At 47.3% G+C, this 19,907-nt stretch overlaps 1 protein-coding gene across 2 annotated transcripts in view; it reads right to left on the bottom strand.

The window, feature by feature from the left end:
* The window catches only part of CACNG2 (calcium voltage-gated channel auxiliary subunit gamma 2), a 50,137-nt gene extending 36,011 nt beyond the window's left edge, over positions 1-14,126 (bottom strand). The window contains exons 1-2 of one of the 2 annotated variants that reach the window (XM_005150391.2): positions 14,049-14,126; positions 13,355-13,500 (exon numbers count right to left, since the gene is read on the bottom strand). In XM_005150391.2, the coding sequence (XP_005150448.1) occupies positions 13,355-13,496 (142 nt within the window). In that variant the 5' untranslated portion in view covers positions 13,497-13,500; positions 14,049-14,126. Of the gene's footprint in view, positions 1-13,354; positions 13,566-14,048 lie in introns of those variants that run through there. The other variant, XM_005150390.3, reaches the window with a different exon arrangement.
* Between the last annotated feature and the right edge of the window lie 5,781 nt (positions 14,127-19,907).

Below are 19,907 nucleotides of genomic sequence, written 5' to 3'. Positions count from 1 at the left end.
TCCAAATGGCTGAACTGATGTTCCAGTGCAGCCTATTTTTAGTATTTCTGATTAGTTCATTATTTGGGAAAAGCTACTGACTGTGTATCTGTTGCAGAGATCTAATTCTTCACTCGGTTTTAAAGAAGAACAGGGCTTTATACAGGTCTGAAGAATTTGTTTGGATGTGGGTTCAACCTCTGTTCCTGCTGTGGTGCAGCTCAGTGAAGTGATGGCCATGAAGCCTCCATCTCCTTGAATCCTTTGTTTTTATTGTGGGGAAGAAGCCATATAGGATATTGCACCTTTTCCTGTGTAAGCTAAGATCAAGAATGACAGAAAACTAGCAGTTTCAGTGAGAATTAAAAAAGATACTCAAAATAAGTGATCTCTTGGGTGTCTGAGTAAATTGCCACCTCCACATCAGATTTTATTTATTTTAAGAACAAACTATATTTTTTTGCTGGTAAATCCTGCAGTTTTGTCATGAATCCAACGGATTTTCACTGGTAAGTGACAACCCTAGAAAAGGAAGTGGCCGTGTACGCTCAGGGCAGATATCACATGGGGAAAAGCATTCCAGCATTGCCTCTTCAGCATGCTTCAGCCCTCATATGAAAGGACAGGATCTGCAGGTCACATGGAGATTTGTTTCTGTGTCTTTCAGCCCTGGTTCCTAAAACTGCAAAGGAGAAATCCAGCTGTGATGGCATCTCCAGGCTCCAGATTTCTCATGCGCTTGGAGACATGTTTGGAACCAAGCTTCCTTTTAGAACCCCAAAACATACAGTACCTGTCCCACAGGAACAGAATGGGGTGTGATCATTCTTTCCTTTCAGACCACCTGTGGTCACCAAGCATGAGCAAGAACCCCTCCAATCACATGGGCATGCTCATATGGGAATACAGGAATTAGATTTGGATTGAGAGCTGAGAGAGGCTTCATGGCACAATGTAATGTGACCTTGCATGGGTCTTGGAAGCAGCATACCTGACTAAGTGCTGCATCCTGACAGCTCCCAGACACACTGCTAATTTGCCTGTGCAGAGCAACATGCTTGAGTAGCCATTAGGGCTTGAGATATTTAAGCTAGCTTGCTTAGAGAGATTTGGGTATCTCCTTCTGGCACTGCCTGGTGCTGGGCAGATGTGCCCTATTCTGTATTCTGCTCTGTCTGGAGAAGGAGACGAAGTCAGTTCCAGGTGTAATACACTATTACTGATGTCAAAAGCAACAATGCAGAAACAAGTTCTACACATTTGCTGTCTTCTGCTTTGCTGCCCTTCATATGTTATTTGTCATCTTAGATTGTCACTTCTTTGATGTGGGGACAACAGCTTTTGTGTATACATGTTACCTAGCATAAAGGTGTTTCCACCCTTCGTGAAGCATTTTGGTGCCGTTGTAATGGCACCATGGCAATAAAAGGTGAAATACTCAGAAACCCTCTGCCAAAGAGCAGCAGCCAAATAGGAGCATTATGTTTTGGTTTGCCTGATCATCTGGCCAAACCATGGGTTCTTTACTAGGAAAGCTGTACTCCAGGCTTCCGGAAGGACAGATGCATGTGTTTACAACCTGTGAGACCAGCAGAGAGCCTCACTGTAGGGGGTAGCCATGTCTGCCTCGAGTTGCTTGTATAGATAAATTTCTTGGCATCACCAAGCTGGGACAAAAAATTACCCAAACTCTTTTGATTCTCCATTTTCCCAGCTTTCCTTTGTTTTGGGTCTTTTCTTGCCTTGTGTTTCCTTCTGGCCAGCTGTGCTTCCCAGCTGCCACAGACACTTCCAGCCCCAAACATCCCTCTGCTTCCAGTATGCAGAGATGCTTTCCTCCACAGCTGAGTCAGTATACTTCCATAAGCAACCCATCCCTTTGGTTTCTGCAGAAAAGTATAAATTCTCCTTGGCCCTGGTGCCTGTACATCCCCACAGTGCTCTTTCTCACAGTCTTCCTTTGCTCTGCTTTCCCCCTCGCTGTTCCTGCAAATGTGAGCCAAGCTGTAATGATGCAGCACACAGAAAAACACCTTTCTCCTGTGATCTTAGACAGCCCATGGAATTAATTCCTGGAAAGCCGTTCTTGGCCTTTCACAGTTATGCTTTGCTGTGAACACACGGACAAAGCGATGACTGAAGAGGGGAAGAGTGGAGCGATGATTGGGGAAAAGTGGTGCAATGATTAGGCGCCATCTGAAATTCAGGAAAATGGTCAGTCCATGCTTTTCCTGCGTGCTGCGCTGCTGTTTGCATTGCAGTTCACTTGGCATGGTAGACATTGGTTTCTCTGTTGCTCCCTTCACCAATGGCAAAACAGCTGCACTACTCTACTCTTAATGTTATTTCCTTCGAGACTATTGAGTACAGCTGCAATGGAGGTGTCTCAGTTAGAAGATGTGGTGCAGTGCTCAGCTCCAATTAATTTCCAATGCCAAGTGTGATCCCAGCTTCTCTGTTACCCCAAACCCTTCTGTTTCACGATAAATCCTGTCATCCTCCCTGGTTTCCTCCCACACGTCCTATAGAACTTTCCTATGAATGTTCTCTTTCTTGAAAGGAACACATGGCTCCTACTTTTGGAGGCACAAATGGAGCAGGAGAGATTTATGCAGCTCCATGACAGGCATACTTAGGGGTCTAGCCCACTGTGCAATCCCTTCCAGCCTGGAAGATAGGAAGGAGCCTAGCTCTGGTTATTTCTTGAGGGATCAGATGCATGTCTCCACTTGTTATTTTACAGGTCAACTTACAATTTCTTTTTTCTGCTGCATACACTGAGATGGTACGGCTCCAGGCAGGCAAATTATCTGAAGAATATCTGGGACAGAGGCTTCTACACCAAACTATAGCACCCCACCCCCCCTGACATCCCAAAAGCACACACTGCTCAGAAGCAAGTTGGAGAAGATAAGAGCCTGGAGATAGATATTCTTGGACCTTTCCTCTCTCCCAGCTGCATTTCCACACTGCATTGGAGATCTATGTCTCTCAGTTGTTTCCACTGGACACCAGCCTCTCTTGCTGTCCCCAAAATACTCTAAACCAGCTCTTCACCCTGCCTACAATGTTCCCACTGTCTGTAGGCAAGTATGAACTCCCAAACACAGGGAAACCATTCATCCTCTTGTTGTCCCTCAGTAAAACTTCATAGTTGCTTCAGCTTATTCTCTGCACTTTATTTCAACTCTCAAGCACCATTCTTAGTTTCTGAATATTTGATTTCTGTCTCCTTCCCTAACCTTCATGCAGGATGACATTCTTTTCTACTCTAGTCCTTTCAGGCATTACTGATCTTGAAGCTCCCCAATTACAACCACTTTTCTTCTGATGGTGACACCTTAAGAGACAACAGCAGCTGCCTATAAAGGGCCTCTGCCATCTGTTTCCTCTGCCACTTCTTTGAGACAGCTCTAGCTATATACAGAAAAATATTTATCACAGTTCATTCACTCCCTCACTCAAAAAGGAGCAAGAGAAAAACGTCTTCTTTCATGATTCTGCCACTGCCCTTCAAAAACTTGTGACCCTCAGCCTAAGGAAAAGGGCAGTGCTTGACTCTAAAAGGAAACAGCAGAAACTCTTGATGATTGATCCCTTGAGACCCTGTACTCTGAAGGCAATTCTGGGGGGCATCTGCATTCAGAAATGACTCCTTATGGCTGGCTTATAGGCAAAAGTCAGAGCCAGGACACTTCAACCACCAAGCTTTCATACCAACTGTATCTGACAGTAGATGCACATGTGCATGTGTGCACATATGAGCATGAAAACACACTTAGTTGTCAGTCCTTTTCCACAACCTCTCCATAGAGGCTGAATGGCCTGGGATTAAGGAGAATAGTTCCAACCCAGGAGGACTACAGTCTAGAAATGTGAAGGGAAGTAAAATACGTCATCATGGGGGAGACCTGGGGAAGAAAATGTCAGACATGAGAAACAACATGGAGAAAAAGAGAAGAAAAGAAGAAACAATGAATTCTGAAGAGGAATGATAGAGAGAATGAAGAAAAACTGAAACCAAGAAAGAAAAGAAAAAGAAACTAAGAAATAAAAGTATTAGACAACATCTTCAGAAGGAAATAAAGCTCCAGGAACAGGGTCTCCGAAATTTACTGGTTACAATGGACAGGTCACAATTAGGTTGCAGGAGTCAACAAACAGGTTTGGATCAAAAGTAGTTTGATTGGCAGTGGCTGGTCTATGAAACTGAATGAACATGGCCGTATTCAGGGACATACTCAGTGTTCAAACATGATCCATCGCACTGCAGCTACGCTGCTGGTATAAACAAGACCTGAAGAAACAGAGAAATTCCCTGAGCGACTGCAAATTTAAGAATGAAATGTAGTTATGAAGCAGTGGGTGGAGAAAAATAAAACAGACACTAAAAAAAAATATCATGTTCAGGGGGAGAATGAAAACTGAGAAATAGGAAGAGAAAAATCAGAAAGGAATAGAAAATCCAGGGGACGGAGGTGGATAGTGTTGTTCTTTATTTGACAGAATGTATACTTTATACAACAAGCTAAATCAGAAATTTATAGTTGTTTGCTTCTAGCAAAAACACACGTCAGAAAGATTCTTACCCATGGATAGGATGATGTTGCATCCTCAGGTTTTTGTATACCATCATTTTCTGGTTTTCACAACTAGCAGGTAAGACTATTTGCTCTAGGGAAGAGGAAGTGCAGGATAAAGTCCATATACTTCTCTGGGGAGTTATAGTTTTGATAGGAAGCTAGTATAAAATCTTCAGCAACCTGTTCCATAGAACAGCAGGGGATTTCAGCTATCCTGCAGAGCTTGGTATGAAAACTCTGACTGAGTAGTTTGGAATTTTGTGGGAGAGATTTCTGTAACACCAAGAGGATAAAGGGGGCTGGGAGACCGGAAGCTGTCAGTAAATAAAAGAGATTCAATGAAAGATAGAAAAGCAGAAAGCCGAAAACGAGGAAGGTGAAGCCAGGGGGTTCATGGTCACCTCTGCTGTGTTACATGCTCATGAATCCAAGGTGAGGAGTCTGTAAGAGGATTTCTTCCCCACAGGAAGGGCAGCCAGGTTGAATTTTTCTAATGAATTTGAAAGATGATGGCAATGGAAATAATAGTTAAAAAAGGAACTGCTGGACTGGGTGAGTGGCTGGCATAAACAAGTACAAAATCTCATTCATTTTGGGGCTGTTGCACCCATTCATACCGGAACTGAATTTAGCCCCTGGTTTGTTGGGTATGGCACTGACAACGCGGGGACATGCAGTTACCTTGGGGACATGGTGTTTAAAGCATACAAAGCCCATCCTCAGTCTCATTCTCCCCCTTGCCTGCATGGACAGCATATGTAGTGTGGCTCCATCTGAGTCAGTGAAGTTGCATCAGTGCAGATGAGGTGAGAATCAGGCCTTCACATCTCTTGTGCATAGAAACACTACGGTATTGTACGTCATCAAATGCCAGTTCAGTAATCATTTACACAGATACACGAGAAAAGAGACAACCTCATTTCTAATTTAGTCATGATAGCATCAAAGAGACCCAAAGCCTATTGCTTTCTGGGAAGCAGGGACTTCAACAATAATAATTCTTTGCACATATATCGCACCTTCAGTGCTAACTACTTGCTTTATACCCTGGGGTGTGAAGAAAAAGGACTCCACTTAATTCCATATGCTCTTAATTGCTCTCTATCCCAGATCCTTCCTAGAAAAATATGATAGAAATACCTAAACTCGCTGTTAATTTGTCAAATTAGGGCAGTCATTGACACCAGCAGAAACGCAGGCCTAGTTTGCATCTTGTATTGCAACTGCATACAATAGCATATAGAAACAAAAGAAATGCCAGACTAAGTAAATCTGAGCCCTGTTTAATCCCTGACAAATGTTTCAGGGAAGAGGCAAGAACCACATGGCATTTGGATAGGGGATAGACTGCCCTTGTGAAATGTTATCCTCATTTTTATGGCGACTGCCTTAATTGCTGAATTACAAAACACCCAAAATGCTGTTCACATCCATTAGAAGGACGCTTAAGTTTCGTGAACTCGGTTGTAAATGCCCACTTGCTTGCTAAATGTTGCTAAAATCTTGGCCACGGGAGCTCCAGTGGCAATGAGCGCCACAGCCCTGATACACATCAGATGAGAATGCTTTAACTGGGTCTCCGGTGACTCACATCAGGTCCTCTTGTCTGTGTGTTACAAAATGGGGAAATCAAGAGCTACTGATCCATCTTCTCTAGCCCATTCATTATTCAATACAATCCAATTGCTTCCCCTCTCATTCACCTCCTTTTCCAGGCAAACATGTCCAATCTTGCAGGGCTGCCCTCATACTCGCAGTCTTTCCTCCTCCTCCTTGTCCCTGTCCCCCTTTTATGAACCCTCTTCTGACTTTGCAACCCTCTCCCTTGGATGGCCCTTGCTCCTGCACTCTCCACTATCTATCCTGCTCTATTCCTTATGCCTGGAAACTTGCTGGTGGTTAGTTTTCTGTCTGCAGCCATGGGCTGCACTGGGCCACTAACGGCAATATGGCTGTTTCTGGCATTCAGTGAACTGCCATGGTTCATGTAGAGCCCTCCATGGGCCATAATCCCCTTTTTCCACCAGCCAGCATCACCCCCTGGCCTGACTCACTGCAGTTCAGCTGATCATCAAGATCCATTGAGCCTGGAGACCTCAGCCCCTTCCCCTCACCCCCTTGGGCATCCCTGAAAAAATCATCCCCCTGTAAGCAGCTTGAAAAGGATGACTGCTTGCTGAGATGCTTCTTCCTGACAACCAGAGATCCTTCGCTGTAGTGCACAACAACTGCCCCAGGGTTATGGCCACAGAAACCCTGATTTTCCATTTGGATCCTGGCCTGATCCATGGCTGAGGGTTGCCGGGGAGGGTATTTAGGACTGCTATGAGCTTCTTCCAGCCCAGTTGCTGGCTGCATGCAGATGAGCCAGCTCATCAGCTGGGCTGCCAGTGAGCCCTCCGGCCATGGGAGGTTGGAGGCAGCAAAGTGGAGTGATGTTGGCTTGACCACAGGCAATGAGCAATGAGGGGAGCAGAAGGAGGGGCTTGGGTCTCACCCCCCTCAGAGGTAGCCAGGCTGCCCTCAGGACAAGAGAAGACAGCAACAGCAACTGGTGTTATACACTGCTTCGAGGAAAGGGAATACTGGCCAGAGAAAGAGGAGGGGGAGAGATGGAGAGGGGTCAGAAAAGAGCTGCTTTAGAGTGTAGAGGGAACACAGCTTCAAAAGAATGGGGTCCTTCAGCTGGGGACAATGGCTGTATGTGAGATGGGGGAAAGGGCAGGGGAAATAACAGCAAAGAAGAAAGAGGACAGAGAGAGATGAGATGACAGGAGCAAAGGGGACAGAGGAGAGCAAGGACAAGATAATATAACAGAGGAAAAAGCAAGGGGGATGGGCCTCAGCGAACTTGGAGAGAAACAGGGCAAAATAATGAAGGCAAAGCTGCTTTTGAGAGAAAGCACAGAAGAGACATGAAGATGAAAGAGAAAAATAAAGAGGAAAAACAGGGGAGGGAAACGAGAGCAAATTAAAATGGAGATGGATAGAATGAGTCAAAGATGGAGGGTGAGAATAAAGCTGGGGTCATAGAGGCAAGGGAGAAAGAACTTTTAAGTGTATTGTATTTACAATACATTCTACGTATGCCTGACCTGCTCTGTGCTCTGTGCTTCCCGTGCTGGGTAGCTGTCTCCCTGGGATGGGGGCTGCAGAGGAAGGAGACGGAACAAGAGCCCTGCTGCTAACCCATTCCCCCAGCAGAAGCCCCCTTCCGTCCCCGAGAGCCCCCTGCAAGGGGGAAGGTTTTGTGCCCATGAAAGGCAGCAGCACATCCCTTGACAACGAGTGCAATATGGAAGGGAGAAGCAGCGCAGAATGGAGCAGCGAGAGCTCCCCCCTGGGATAAACCGAGTATGCTTGATTGGGAATCTGCTCTTCAAACAGGGGCAGGGGGCAGAGCCATCTGAGAGCCTGAAATGTTCCCTGCTCCCGCCGGCAACCTCCTCACTCTTGCTTTTAAATGAAATAAATATGGAGATTCTGCTGCCAGGCCTCAGAGGTCCTCCTCCCCCAGAACTCTTCCTTAGATTGTACCAAACCACAGCAAAGTGATATGGGGGCTCAGGAGGCTGCATGGGAAGAAGAATGGGTTAAAAGGGAAACACTAGATAGGAATAGCTCCTGGTCTCCCTGGCAAAGAGACATTTATTCTATCTCTGTGTAATTTCTTTATACATTACTGCTGCCACACTGCATCTCCATGTCCCTCCCACTGCATTTTGCTCTCACTCTCTTCAGCAAGGCAATTTCTGGTGCATTTCAGGACAATATTAACCCATTCCTCTTTCTCTGTTGGTAGGAAAATCATCATTTAAAAGCAATTTAAAAGTCAGTTCCAGTGACTCAACGGTGAGGAACAGCATATCCCTGTTTAAAATCTTACAAAGGAACTGAGCTTGCAGGTCTCAGCCCCTCTCATCCCTGCCTTCTCGGTACAGTCAGGTGTGAATTTAAGCTGAGAGGAGAATCAAACCCAACTGAGACTGGGATCCTGAGTAATTCTCCCCACCATCTGCCACCCCACTTTTTAAAATCCTTTGTCTTTCTCTTCACCCAAGACCTGTCCAGCAGATGCAATGCCAGCAGCAATCAGCTCTGTGCTGGGCCATTGCCTCCTGCTGCATCTCAGGGCTGTGCTAGGCTGCTCCTGCTCCTGAACCACGAAGATGTGAAGACCCTGACTTAATAATCTACTGCTCTGTTCACTGTGTGCTCAGAAAAGTCACTGGATCAGAACAGTAAAAGTCAGGGGAAAGGATCTTGGTCGATTTGTAGATCCTTGGAAGGAGGACAGCAAGGAATTCTGCAACATGAAACTAGGGATGCTGACAGGAAAGAAGAGAAAAAGAAGTTGGGAAAGGTAAGAGGTAATATAAGGAAAAAAACACTCATAAGATAGGTGTGAAAGAAAAGAGGTGGCCCAGGAGTGAACAACAGTGGGAGAAGGCAGCATGAGGAAGCGACACAGCACCAGAATTGTCTGGCAGAAGCTTGTCCACTGCCTGTGCTCTGCCTTGCTGTGCTGTCAGCTCTTCATTTTTGCAAACACTGAAACCGCACTTAACTCTTCTGTGCTGTTCAGATATAACAAGCTGGAAAGGGAACAGATCAGCTCATTAATTTTCCTTGGGAAGGGTCTCTAGGCAGGAATTATTTTCTCCACCAACATCCATTCAATTACTTGCCTTCACACCAGTCAGATCTACAGGGATGTCTAACCCCATGCACATCACTCATGCCTGCCTGCCCTGGACTCTTCTCTTCCTCCTTCTCAGTATAAAAGCCTCCCAGACCTATCTCTTTCCTAGTAATAATGACAACATGACAAAACCAATAACCTACAGATATAAAATACATTTCATTTGCTTGCTTCGTAAGACCCTGATAAGGCATTGTCGCTCACTCTTTGGAGATCCTATAGGAGATCTACAGGAGCTAATGAAAGAATTAGACGAGGCATCACTCATAATAAAAAGTGATTTTAAAGCATTTGGTGCCAAGAAGGATTTAGGCTGGAAGATGTGCAGCCATTTCACAGTTGTAAAAGGTGCAGTATCCACATCTGGCATGAGCTTGCAGATCTCAATTGCTCAGTGCACGTGTGTATTTTGTGCCTATGCACTTAAAGGGCTGAGAAGGGCCATTTTTCTTGAAGGGCACATATTTCTTGATGGCAAGCCCAAAATTTGAGAAAGGAAGATGAGGAAAAAAAATCAGAATTGTGACCTGCAGTAATGTGAACTGACATCACCACTCTGCTTTAGCCCCAACACAGAGCAGGGGCTCACTATAGGACACAAGAAAGGGGGCAAAAGAAATACCAATGAAGTAGGAAGATCCCAAATGATACTCTTCTTTGGAGCAATACCAAGATCTGCAAATGCTAACAGAGTCCACTGTGAGAACAGAATGACTGAAGAGAGGGGGACCCAGAAATTGAAAGCCTGGGGACCAAATTCTCGAGGAACTCGCCATTCTGACCTCAGCATATATGCATGTACAGCCTGGACTGAGGCTCCATGTCCATTTTTGCTACTGGGCATCTTGGCCAAAAGGAAAAAAAGACAGTTCAGCACAGTATTTTCAGCACAAGGAGTCCACCATCTCTGACATCCTACAGTCCTAATGCCAGCATTCCCTTACATCCCCAGAAATTAAGATGGCCTCGTCAGAGGTTTCCTACCAGTTGCAGGATGAAGCTCGGCTCCTTTGATTATTTCCTTGTTACAAAACCTCCTGTCCTCCTCGTTGCTACCTCCCCTCACCCTACAGACATGCCCTGACACCCATCCCAGGCAGCAGAAGTGTGTCTGTCCCACAGCCTTTGTGCCATACCGTGGCCAGGGTGTGAGCACGATCCAAGGGGTTTGCTCTTTTTACAGTCTGCTGGGACCAAGCCCTTCCCTCCACAAATCTGCCCAACCTCCGTATCATGGGGGAAAGGATCCTTTGCTGCTCCCTTCTCCCTCCTGCTCACCAGCCGGCAGCTTTCACCAGGGAGAGTGAGTCAATCAGGGACACGTTTCTGATTCCCCCTGCTGAGAAAGACAATAACCCCTTTTAAGGTTAAGACATGACAGTAAGAGGTCTGCCATCCAGGGGCTGGTGAAGGTATCTGGCTGTGCTGTCCTATGAGCAAGGCAGTGCCAGCCAGCAGCCCATGCAGGCTGTGGTGTGGTGGGAATCCAGGCAGAGGCATCCTGGCAGCAGTGGTGCCAGACCTGTGCCGTGCCACCCTAGGAAGCGAACCCATGTCCAGGGCCTGTTCAGCATGTGTCCTTAGGGCTCCTTTTGCCTTCTGCTGACATATTCTTGCTACTGAGCCTTTATCCAAGTTTTGGTGCAACCTGTGCCCTCGGGCTAGGGACTCAGAGCTGTGCTCAGCTCCTGTGTGGTGCATTGTACGCTCCTACCCCACTTGCTCTTTCTGCCCAGCACCCGGGGGTTGGGGGAAAGGGCCAGTCCAGCCCTCACATGGCTGGGGCAAGAGGGAATACTCTGCCAGGGCCATGCACCTTGTGCTCAAGCTGCATTTCACCCCCTTGGCCAGGGCTGCTGTTTGAGCCTGCTGGAGAGCATCAACAGGGAGGACAGAGGGCCTGGGCTAGGGGCACTTTGAAGCTTTTAATTGGAAGCATCCTAGCATATTCCTTTGCCATGCAAGCCACTTCTCCATAGTGCCTGTGGGGTCCTGTCAGATGTAAAGGAGCAGGAACCCTGAACTTCTCCAATCTGACAAACCTCACCCGCCCCTTCCTCCTCCCCCTTGGACCTCGTCCCTCTGGGTATGGCTCTCTGGGCAGATAGACATGATCCGAATTCACTGCCTCTCCCAGTCAGGGTCCTCATACCTTCTCTCTCCATCCCAAGCCTCCCTCCACCCTACAGCCTGGGGACATGGCTCAGGAAGGGAGCTCTTCCCCGCAGCCTCCCTTCCCCACATGGTTTTGCATTTAGGCTTCCTTTATTTATTTATTTTTTCTCTTCCCTCTCTCATTAATTTTTAATTAAGGAGACATCTTCTTCCCTGGTTCTAATGAATAGCTCTTTGAAAAGCTTTTCATTTTTTATTGCTATATACCTCTATCTATTTGGAGGAAATGTGTGCGTGTGTGCGAGCGCGTGTGTTTAAAACATCCTCCATTAATTTACTGCTATTGATTTTCTGGCGTGGAGACAGCATATAGTATTCAGCATAGAGCTCCTCTGCAGGATATGTTAAAAGGCAGCAGTTTGGGTTGACAAAGGGCACTAAATGCAGTATGCGTCAAATAGACCATCGCTCAATGAAGTCACTTAGCTATTCAAAACATGTCCAGCCATCACTCAAACGTTTGCACCAAGAACGGGGGGGAAATTCACGCTTCTTCCCGGACACAACCATTTCCAAACAGCAGCTTTAGCTTGCTTTGGTGAGAGACATCAGGACATGCATAGTTTATCCCCCCCCTCCACTGCCTTCCCATCTCCCAGCGCCGATCTGAGAGAATCAGTCCTGCGGTACCCGCTCCCTGTTGTCTCCCGCCGGGGAGCTCCAGGCACACCCAGCTCCGGTGGACACCACCAGATCCAGGCGTTATCCCTGGATGTCCACAAAGCCCACTTTTAGGCTGGGGGCTAGTTCATAAACAGGGCTTTTACGATGGGCTGTAATGTGCGCTCCTGTGCTCTCGCTTCTCTCCTCCTCGCTACGTGTGTAACATAAGCCACGCATTTACATCGGTTGCCCCTCTCCCTCTAGCACAGGCTGAAGACCACCTCCCCAGCCCACACATACGCCAATAGCAGTACTGAGCAACACATATTCAAAGGCGAATCACTGGCTCTCTCTTTTCTTTCCCTCTCCCTTAGGAACGTCTGATTCGAGAAGTTGGCTGCGGCGGTGTCTCTTCTGCCATCAGACATGTCACTGAGTTGCTGTTCAGTTTCACCACATCAGACTTAGGCTGGATTTTTTCCATTCAGAGGCTTGTTTATTTTTAGCCTTTACCATAAACCTCACAAAAAAACCCCATAACCCAAAACAACAGCCCCAAACAAAAACCAACACAACACCTCCCCCCCAAACAACAAACAAACCCAGGAAAAATCTTAGTCCCAAAGCAATCAGCCACCAACTAGACCCCTCTGCACCCAGCCCAGTGAGATGTGGTTGCTCACAGACATTGCGAAATGCTCTGAACTCTGCTCAAGATGACTGGAATCGTTAGATTCACTGTATGAGGCATATTGGACCTAACAGGGCTGCTTCCTTTTCTCTCTTCCCCCCCTCCCAAAGTGAACTGATAATTGCATCCAAAGTGCTTTGCAGTCACCCCCTCCCCGCATCACCCCTCGCTCCCAGTCTTGTCTTCACAAATAAGCCATTTGCAAATTACTTCACTCTGTGGTTACAGCCGGAGCACAGCAGTAACACAGCATTTTGGCATTGCTTTCCCAGGCAGTACAAACAAGCTGAAGACAGGCAGACCACACAGTTGGGTCTCTCGGTGTTTTTGTAACACGTGCGTTATCCCAGTTTGAGAGGGGAAGTGAATTTTTGGCAGGGAGGGGTGGGGGTGGAATGTGGGGAAGAGGAATGGAGAAGGGAACGGAACAGAGAATGTTTTGCCTGTCTTCTTGCCTCTGTGCCCTGAGTAACTGAGCCCACCGCTCTCAATCCGTGGTGAAAAGAATGAAGTGAGAAAATGGTGGAATGTGGAGGGATTTATTTGGAAAGTGGTGGTGGGGGGGAACATGGGTTGGTGGGAGAGGAAAGGAGGGGGTGGTGGAGATCCGGAATCAAATACCTTCCAAGCAGCAGGTTCTCCATAATCCAGAATGGGTCATGACTTCCTCGTTCTTTTTGCTGGTTTCGTTCTCACTGACAGTTTTAGTCTTGCAAACCCCTCTGGAGTAAAGCCAGTAGTCGGTCCCCACAGCTATGGTCATCAGGCTGAAGGCAGCGAAAGCACCAACGGTGGTTAAAAGCATCTGAACACCTCTGTCAAAGAGCCCCATAATTCTTCATTATACAAATACCCAACCGCCTTCTGATTCTTGGGGTGTGTGTGTTTAATAAAATAAATGAATAATAATTCCGACTAATAATATAATGGGTATATATAGAGAGATAGATATCAAAAAAGGGAGGTAAGAAAGCCCACGGAAAAGAGTGTAAATTAGAAAGACCACACGGGAAGAGGCTTGCCTTTTAAATCGGAAACGTTCTGGTTGAAATAGAAAAAAAGGAAAAAGGAAAAAAGAAAAAAAAAAAGAAGAGATAAAAGAACCAAGAAAAAACCAAACAAATAAAGAGAGAACCCCCCCCAAAATGAGACGCCTTAATCCCTTTTTCTAAAATTCTGGTCTCCAGTTTCCATATGTAATGGCTAATTTGGAGATGGCTTCCACAGTGAACAGGGGAGCAGCAGCAGCATCCTCAACACAATCTCTCATTATCTGGACCTAGACAGTTAGAGACTGTAAGAGCAGAGATGCAACCTTCAGTCTTCTTGCTTAGCTCTGCAGCCTGCGCCATGAAAATCCTTTTCCTTCTCAGTTATCTTCCTTGGGGTTTTATTTATTTGATTTTTTTTTCCCGGCAGCGGCAGTCGCTCCAATCCTCTCTCACTTTTGCTTGCTTGCTTCTCCTTTCCTTTCGCTCGCTCCTACCACCAAGCCAGGCTGCCCAGTATACTGTAAGCCCTTGATTTCAGCTGAACAGGTGCCGAGGTCTTGCCTCCCATGGCTTTTCCGCACAGCCGCGGCGCTCGCTCCCGGCGGAGGTGGGCGAGGACAGAGGGGGGCTCCGGGTGGCGGTGGGAAGACGAGGACACGGACGTGGGTTGGGGGGGAAACGGGGGGGGGGGGGGGGTACAGGCGCGGAGCGCGGCTGCGGCACCCCCTGCCCCGCGGCAGCCCCCGGCGACTCCCGGGCCCCGCTACTGCATCAAGGCGGCGGCGGCGGCGGCGGTGCGGCGCTGGACGGCTCGGCGGCGGCGTGCGGCGGTGCTGCAGGACGGCTCCCCCGGCGGCGGCGGTGCGGGAGGAGCGCTGCCGGGCCCCGGTGCTGCAGGACGGCTCCCCGGGCGGCGGCGGTGCGGGAGGCGCGCTCGGCGGCCCGCGGTGCTGAAGGACAGCTCCCCTGCCCGCGCCGCCCGCCCTGCCCGCGCCGCCCGCGCCCCAGCATCCGCGGGCGGCAGCCGCCCTCCTCCGCTGCGCTGCGCTGCGCTGCGCTGCGCTCCGCTCTGCGCGGGCAGCAGGCAAGGAGCAGGCAGGGAGGGGCGAAGGGGGCAACCCCCCCCCCGCTCCCGGCTCCCAACCCTCCGCTGCCAGCCCCGAGAAGAGTTGGTGGCCCAGGCGCAGCTGGGGGCTCCCCCTCTTTCTCGGTTTTCTGCCCCCCTCAGCTCAGCCTTCCTCTCATACATGCTCAGAGCTGCAAACCCGCACACAGCGGGCACCCCAGCGCAAAACTTCAGGCAGCCGTTTCTGTTCTCAGGAGACGGGTGAAATGGTAATGTAAAAAATAAGCGCTTATTGCTGCTGTGGTGGGGTTCTAAATGCTTGCTCTTCACTCTCCGTGGGCTCGCTGCAAGTTGGCTGTGTTTTGGTGTTTTCCGTCCCTCTGTCTCCCCCTGACCAGTGTTGTGTGAATCCCCGCGTTCTGACTTTGTCTTTACAGCTTTCTGTGAAATCCCAACCCCTGCTCCAAGAAGCAGACATTTTGGGAAGATTCTTCAGCAGAAAGGACAATTTGTTTTACTATTACTATTATGCTGTTAAGGAAAGAAACCACCAAAACTGAATACCTCCCTCCCCTTCAAACCCAAGGAAGCAATCCCCATTTCACATCCTCATTTTACACAGAAAGATGCATGAGCTGAATGGATGTAGGCTGAGTTCTATCAGTGGTGAAGTTTCCTGTGTCAGACACAACCTGAGAGTACTGGGAACATACACAAAACTGTGCAGTACTGACATCTAAGTATGTCATAATCCTCTCTCTCTTCCTCAGCAGTATCATTACACCAGGTTAATTACATTAGTCACCTCCTGGTCCTATACATGTAGCTGCTCATTAATGCAACAACCATAAAGAAAAGGAATCATCTAATTCTTGATGCTGCCGATTTTGTTTCTCTCTGATAGGATTCGTTGTTCAGTGAAAAGGGGGCCAGAAGAGCTGCTGTAGGTTCACCGCTGCTCTGTGCAGGGAGCAGGGCTGAGGGAAGCGGGTGCTGGGAAGCTGAACCACTCAGAGGGCAATTTCATAACTCCATCTACCTCTCTTCCCTTCTCCCTCTCTGGGTGCAGGCTGGGACTGCCCTTTCTGGACAATCTGCCCCAGGACTGTTGGAACTGAAAGGCTCCATAGCCAGCAGTTGGGGGTGGGGTGGGGGGGTGGGCTGCCCTGCAGACCACTGTTCACCTTCCCCAGCTGGAGGGCCTGCACAGCTGAGACTGAGTTGGAGGTGTTTAGCAGCAAGCACTCATGGTGTCTGGCATCAGCCATACACAGATCACCATCAGCATGCAGGAAAGGACCTGGGGGAGGCAGGAGAAGGGATGAAAGGAGGAATGATAGGAGACAGTGCAGGTTAAGTCCACTGAGTTCACAGCCTCACCTGGAAGAATCCTGGCTTTTACTTTTGCCACAGGAGCTGCGAGTCTCTTTCTGCACTTGTGGAGTGATGGGCAAGGGGGATGTGGCCCCAATGCACTTTTAGGACACAGCCTGCTGCAGGAGTGTGGAGTATGGTAGGTGCGGACAGGCTCTGAACCATTGTCCTTGGTTCAAAGGATTTTGAGAAGCAGAGAGATGTAGAGAACACCCCTGTGATGATGGGAGATAATGGCTTTACAAGGACGGCCTGTGTCGAAGAGGAAGCTCTGTAAGGCTCTTAGCTGGGGAAGCTAGAGATCTTCCAACGACTTCCTCTCCCTTCTGAGACATTCCCACTGAAAGAAGGAAGGGGCCTTGAAGGGGAAAGGTATGAGGGAGGAATAAATAATTACTGGGGCTCTAAGCCACTTTCTTTTTCCACTGGTGGTTGTTCCCCTCCAACTTAACCCCAGTATTCAAGTCTTCTCTTTCTTCAAAGGTAGAAATGCTGGGCTAGGAGTCTGGAAGACTCTGAAGAGGAAAAAACTTCAGCTGGCTATTCCAGCACTCAAATCCATCAGGCACCAATGTGTGGAGCTCATAGCTCCAAGGAAGGTGGGCTCTTCAGTTACTTGGTACTCTCAAAAATGTATAGCACAGCTCTTGTAGTAATGCCACAGGAGTGACCTGGCTGGACTTAGTGGAAGCAAAGAGATCTTAGGCCTTCTGAAAGCTCCCAGGATCCTGTCCTTACACACAAGGGTCATTCAAGGAGGACAGGGAGACAAGGGGTGATGCTTTGTGTTTTCACTTTGGGCTCCCCTGCGCAGCCCATGTGGTTAAGTGTTTATTTCACTATTACAAATGACAGTGCTGCTTTGGGTTGCATAACATGTGGCTGCCTGGACAGAAGTTGTCTCTGGGCTGAGGAGCTTTCTTCTGTTGGTGTATGAGTCTAGTGAGACTAGTAGGAGGAGCAAGTGGTCACTGCACAGGTTGTGGATTTGGGCTTGCAGGGGACCCCAATACTGTGAGAAATTACAGATTTCACCTGTGACTAAAAACACATTGCTGCAACATCAGAATTACATATTTTTACATCTAATGAATCCAGGCAGATGCCAAGGATGATGCAGCAGCCGGGCCAAAACAGAGACCCTCAAACCAATTCAGGACTGTTGTCTTTATTACGTATTTCTGCAGCTTTGACGAGTTTGGTTCCAAGTGACAACAGCAGAGGGGCATGTTCTCCCCAGAAAGGAATGGCCAGTGTAACAAGGCCAAGTTCGCAGGGTGGTGAGTTCTGCAATCTCTGGCAGAGAGTAATGAGAGCTATGAGGGCTCAGCACGTCCCAGGATCAGGACTGAACACAGCTTCCTGCCTCACACTTCCCAATTTCCAGAAATAATTCTCTTCCTGCTACCCTACTTCTATACTCTTAGGCCACTCACAACATTCCCTTTACGGTTCTAAATGCCGCAGGAGAAGAATGGAGCAAAGGCAATGCAAATGCCAGAATGTCCTGTGTGACTGCTTGTGCTGTAGCTAGATGCTGTGCTGAGATTTCATCTTTTCTACAAAGAACCATTAAAAATTATAATCCAAAACAAGAATACAGAATAAAAACACTGTGGCAGGTTTTTACAACAGTCTTACTGAATAGCGCAACACAAAATGACATCTATAGAAGAGTAAGGAGAGAGAAATTAATAGTCTGGAGGAAATAGAGAGATTTCAAATTACATTTTAAATTACTTGAAATGAGAAGCTGATGAGACAGGGAGCCACAGGAAGTCTGCTTCCAATGGCAGACCAAGAGTGCTGCTATTTGTGGAGAGAAGGGGCAGTGCTGCAGGAAAAACAGGGGCACAGGAAAGATGCAGGAAGGGAGATGAAGGGCACAAAGTCGGAAGCAGCTCCATGGGATGGTAATGGAGCTGACTGGAGTGTTTGTGGATTGAGAGCTGCAGTAGAGCTTTTTGGCACATAAAAGAAAATCAGAGAGTGATAGTGTACGAAAACTGGTATCTAGGAATCTTCATCCTGGGGAGGCCAACTCAGAAGGAGCTGCTGTAATGAGATGTAGAAGAGATGGAGTTGATGCAGCTGTATTTGCAGGCAGAGCAGAGGTGTTAATAGACAGATGCACCAGCAGAGGAGATGTTAGGAAAAATAAATTGGGGTTAGGGTGATGATTATAGAACTGGAAGCCAATGGGGCAGAGAAGACAGAAGTGAGATCTGATGCAGAAAGAATGAAAAGAGAAAGTTGAAAAAAGTGTGTATTGTTAGACAAGCAGAGGGGATGATCAGAGCAGTTATCATTGGCATCCAAAGCCGAGGGTCTCAAAGCACTTAAGAAACATTATTCACATCATATCTTCATGCTGGTGGTTTTCTTAGGCCAATTTAACAAACTAGTAAACCAAGGAAAGAAGATTTGTGGGGTTTTGCCAGAGAATTGCAGGTTGGGATAATAGAGATTTAAATGAGATAGAGATAGGGAGATAAATACAGATGGAAATAGCCTCAGTGGTCCTCTTCAGGTTCATATAACTTGAGGATCAACATAAAAGGCAGTTCAAACATCAAATATTCAAATACTACAGAAGAGTCATCTGTAGTGTAACACTGTGACTGGAAAGGAAGAAAGATGAGAGATACAGAGCATGGAGGTCTAATAATTAAAATTAATAGGTTTCCATGCAAAAGTGGCACTGGTGCTGCCCTGAGAGTGCCTAAAATCTCCATTTTAGACAGAACTGGAACTCTGGCAGGGACCAAGTGAGAGTTTATAAAGCTGCAATACGTAATTCCCTCAGCTTCTGACCTATATCCTCTTCCAAGCTAAATGTTGTGCAAACAACTCATTTAGCCTCCTAACACTCTTACAAAGTACATTAGTTTACAGAGGCACTGAAGCACTGAAAAGTTCAGAATATAGTAGCAAAGCCCGCCAAAATCAAAGTATTTGCACTGATTTTAGTGTGATCTGAGTGCTGTTAGAAATTAGTTAGGTATCCATATATACAACCAAGAAATCTGTTCCAGATTGAGTCTTGAAGCTACAACTCCTGTGCTCTTCCTGCAGGAATCCTTTTTCTTCCATTGAATGGCAACCTTTAAAACGTTTGCTACTCAAAGATGGCTGGAATAAAAACAAAGTGTTATCATCTCATGAGCCTTGTGGGTTGATTTCTTCAAAAGGGAAAAGCTTCCTTCTTTATTTGAAAGAGATAGTGGGAGAAAACTGGGGTTCTCAAGATGAATTTTCCACCATGACAAATGGCTGGGATGTGAACTGTTTTGCTTCCCTTTCTCTTTCCATGCTGTGCTGAGGTTTGTGTGTACAGCAGCCTCCTAATCAATAGGGGAAAAAAGTAAAAATCAATGCCTGCAACCCATTAGCTCTAACAGAGGGCAGGCTGCTAACAAGTCGCTCTAGCTGGTATTCCAGTGTTTGGTAAAGTGTCCCCAGTGAGGATATATGCATACACATATCTACAAACTTACTGAATAAGACTAGGAGAGAAAAATTGTGCGAACCTTCTTGCTCCCACCAGCACATCTATGGCCATGTATTTGCATAACTCTGTTACACTGAAGGCACCATCCCTCTCCCTCAGATGCTGCCCCTCATACTTTTCCACCCCAGAACACACATTTTTCTACACTCTTTTCTATAGTCCCAGTCTACCTTCATGCTAGACCACACGCCCTTACCCCTGCATAAAGCACAGAAAATACACACATACACC

Source organism: Melopsittacus undulatus, chromosome 5, assembly GCF_012275295.1.
Source record: "Melopsittacus undulatus isolate bMelUnd1 chromosome 5, bMelUnd1.mat.Z, whole genome shotgun sequence".
NCBI lineage: Eukaryota > Metazoa > Chordata > Aves > Psittaciformes > Psittaculidae > Melopsittacus > Melopsittacus undulatus.
Note: the sequence above shows the minus strand (reverse complement) of the source record. Positions and strands in the feature narration are given on the sequence as shown.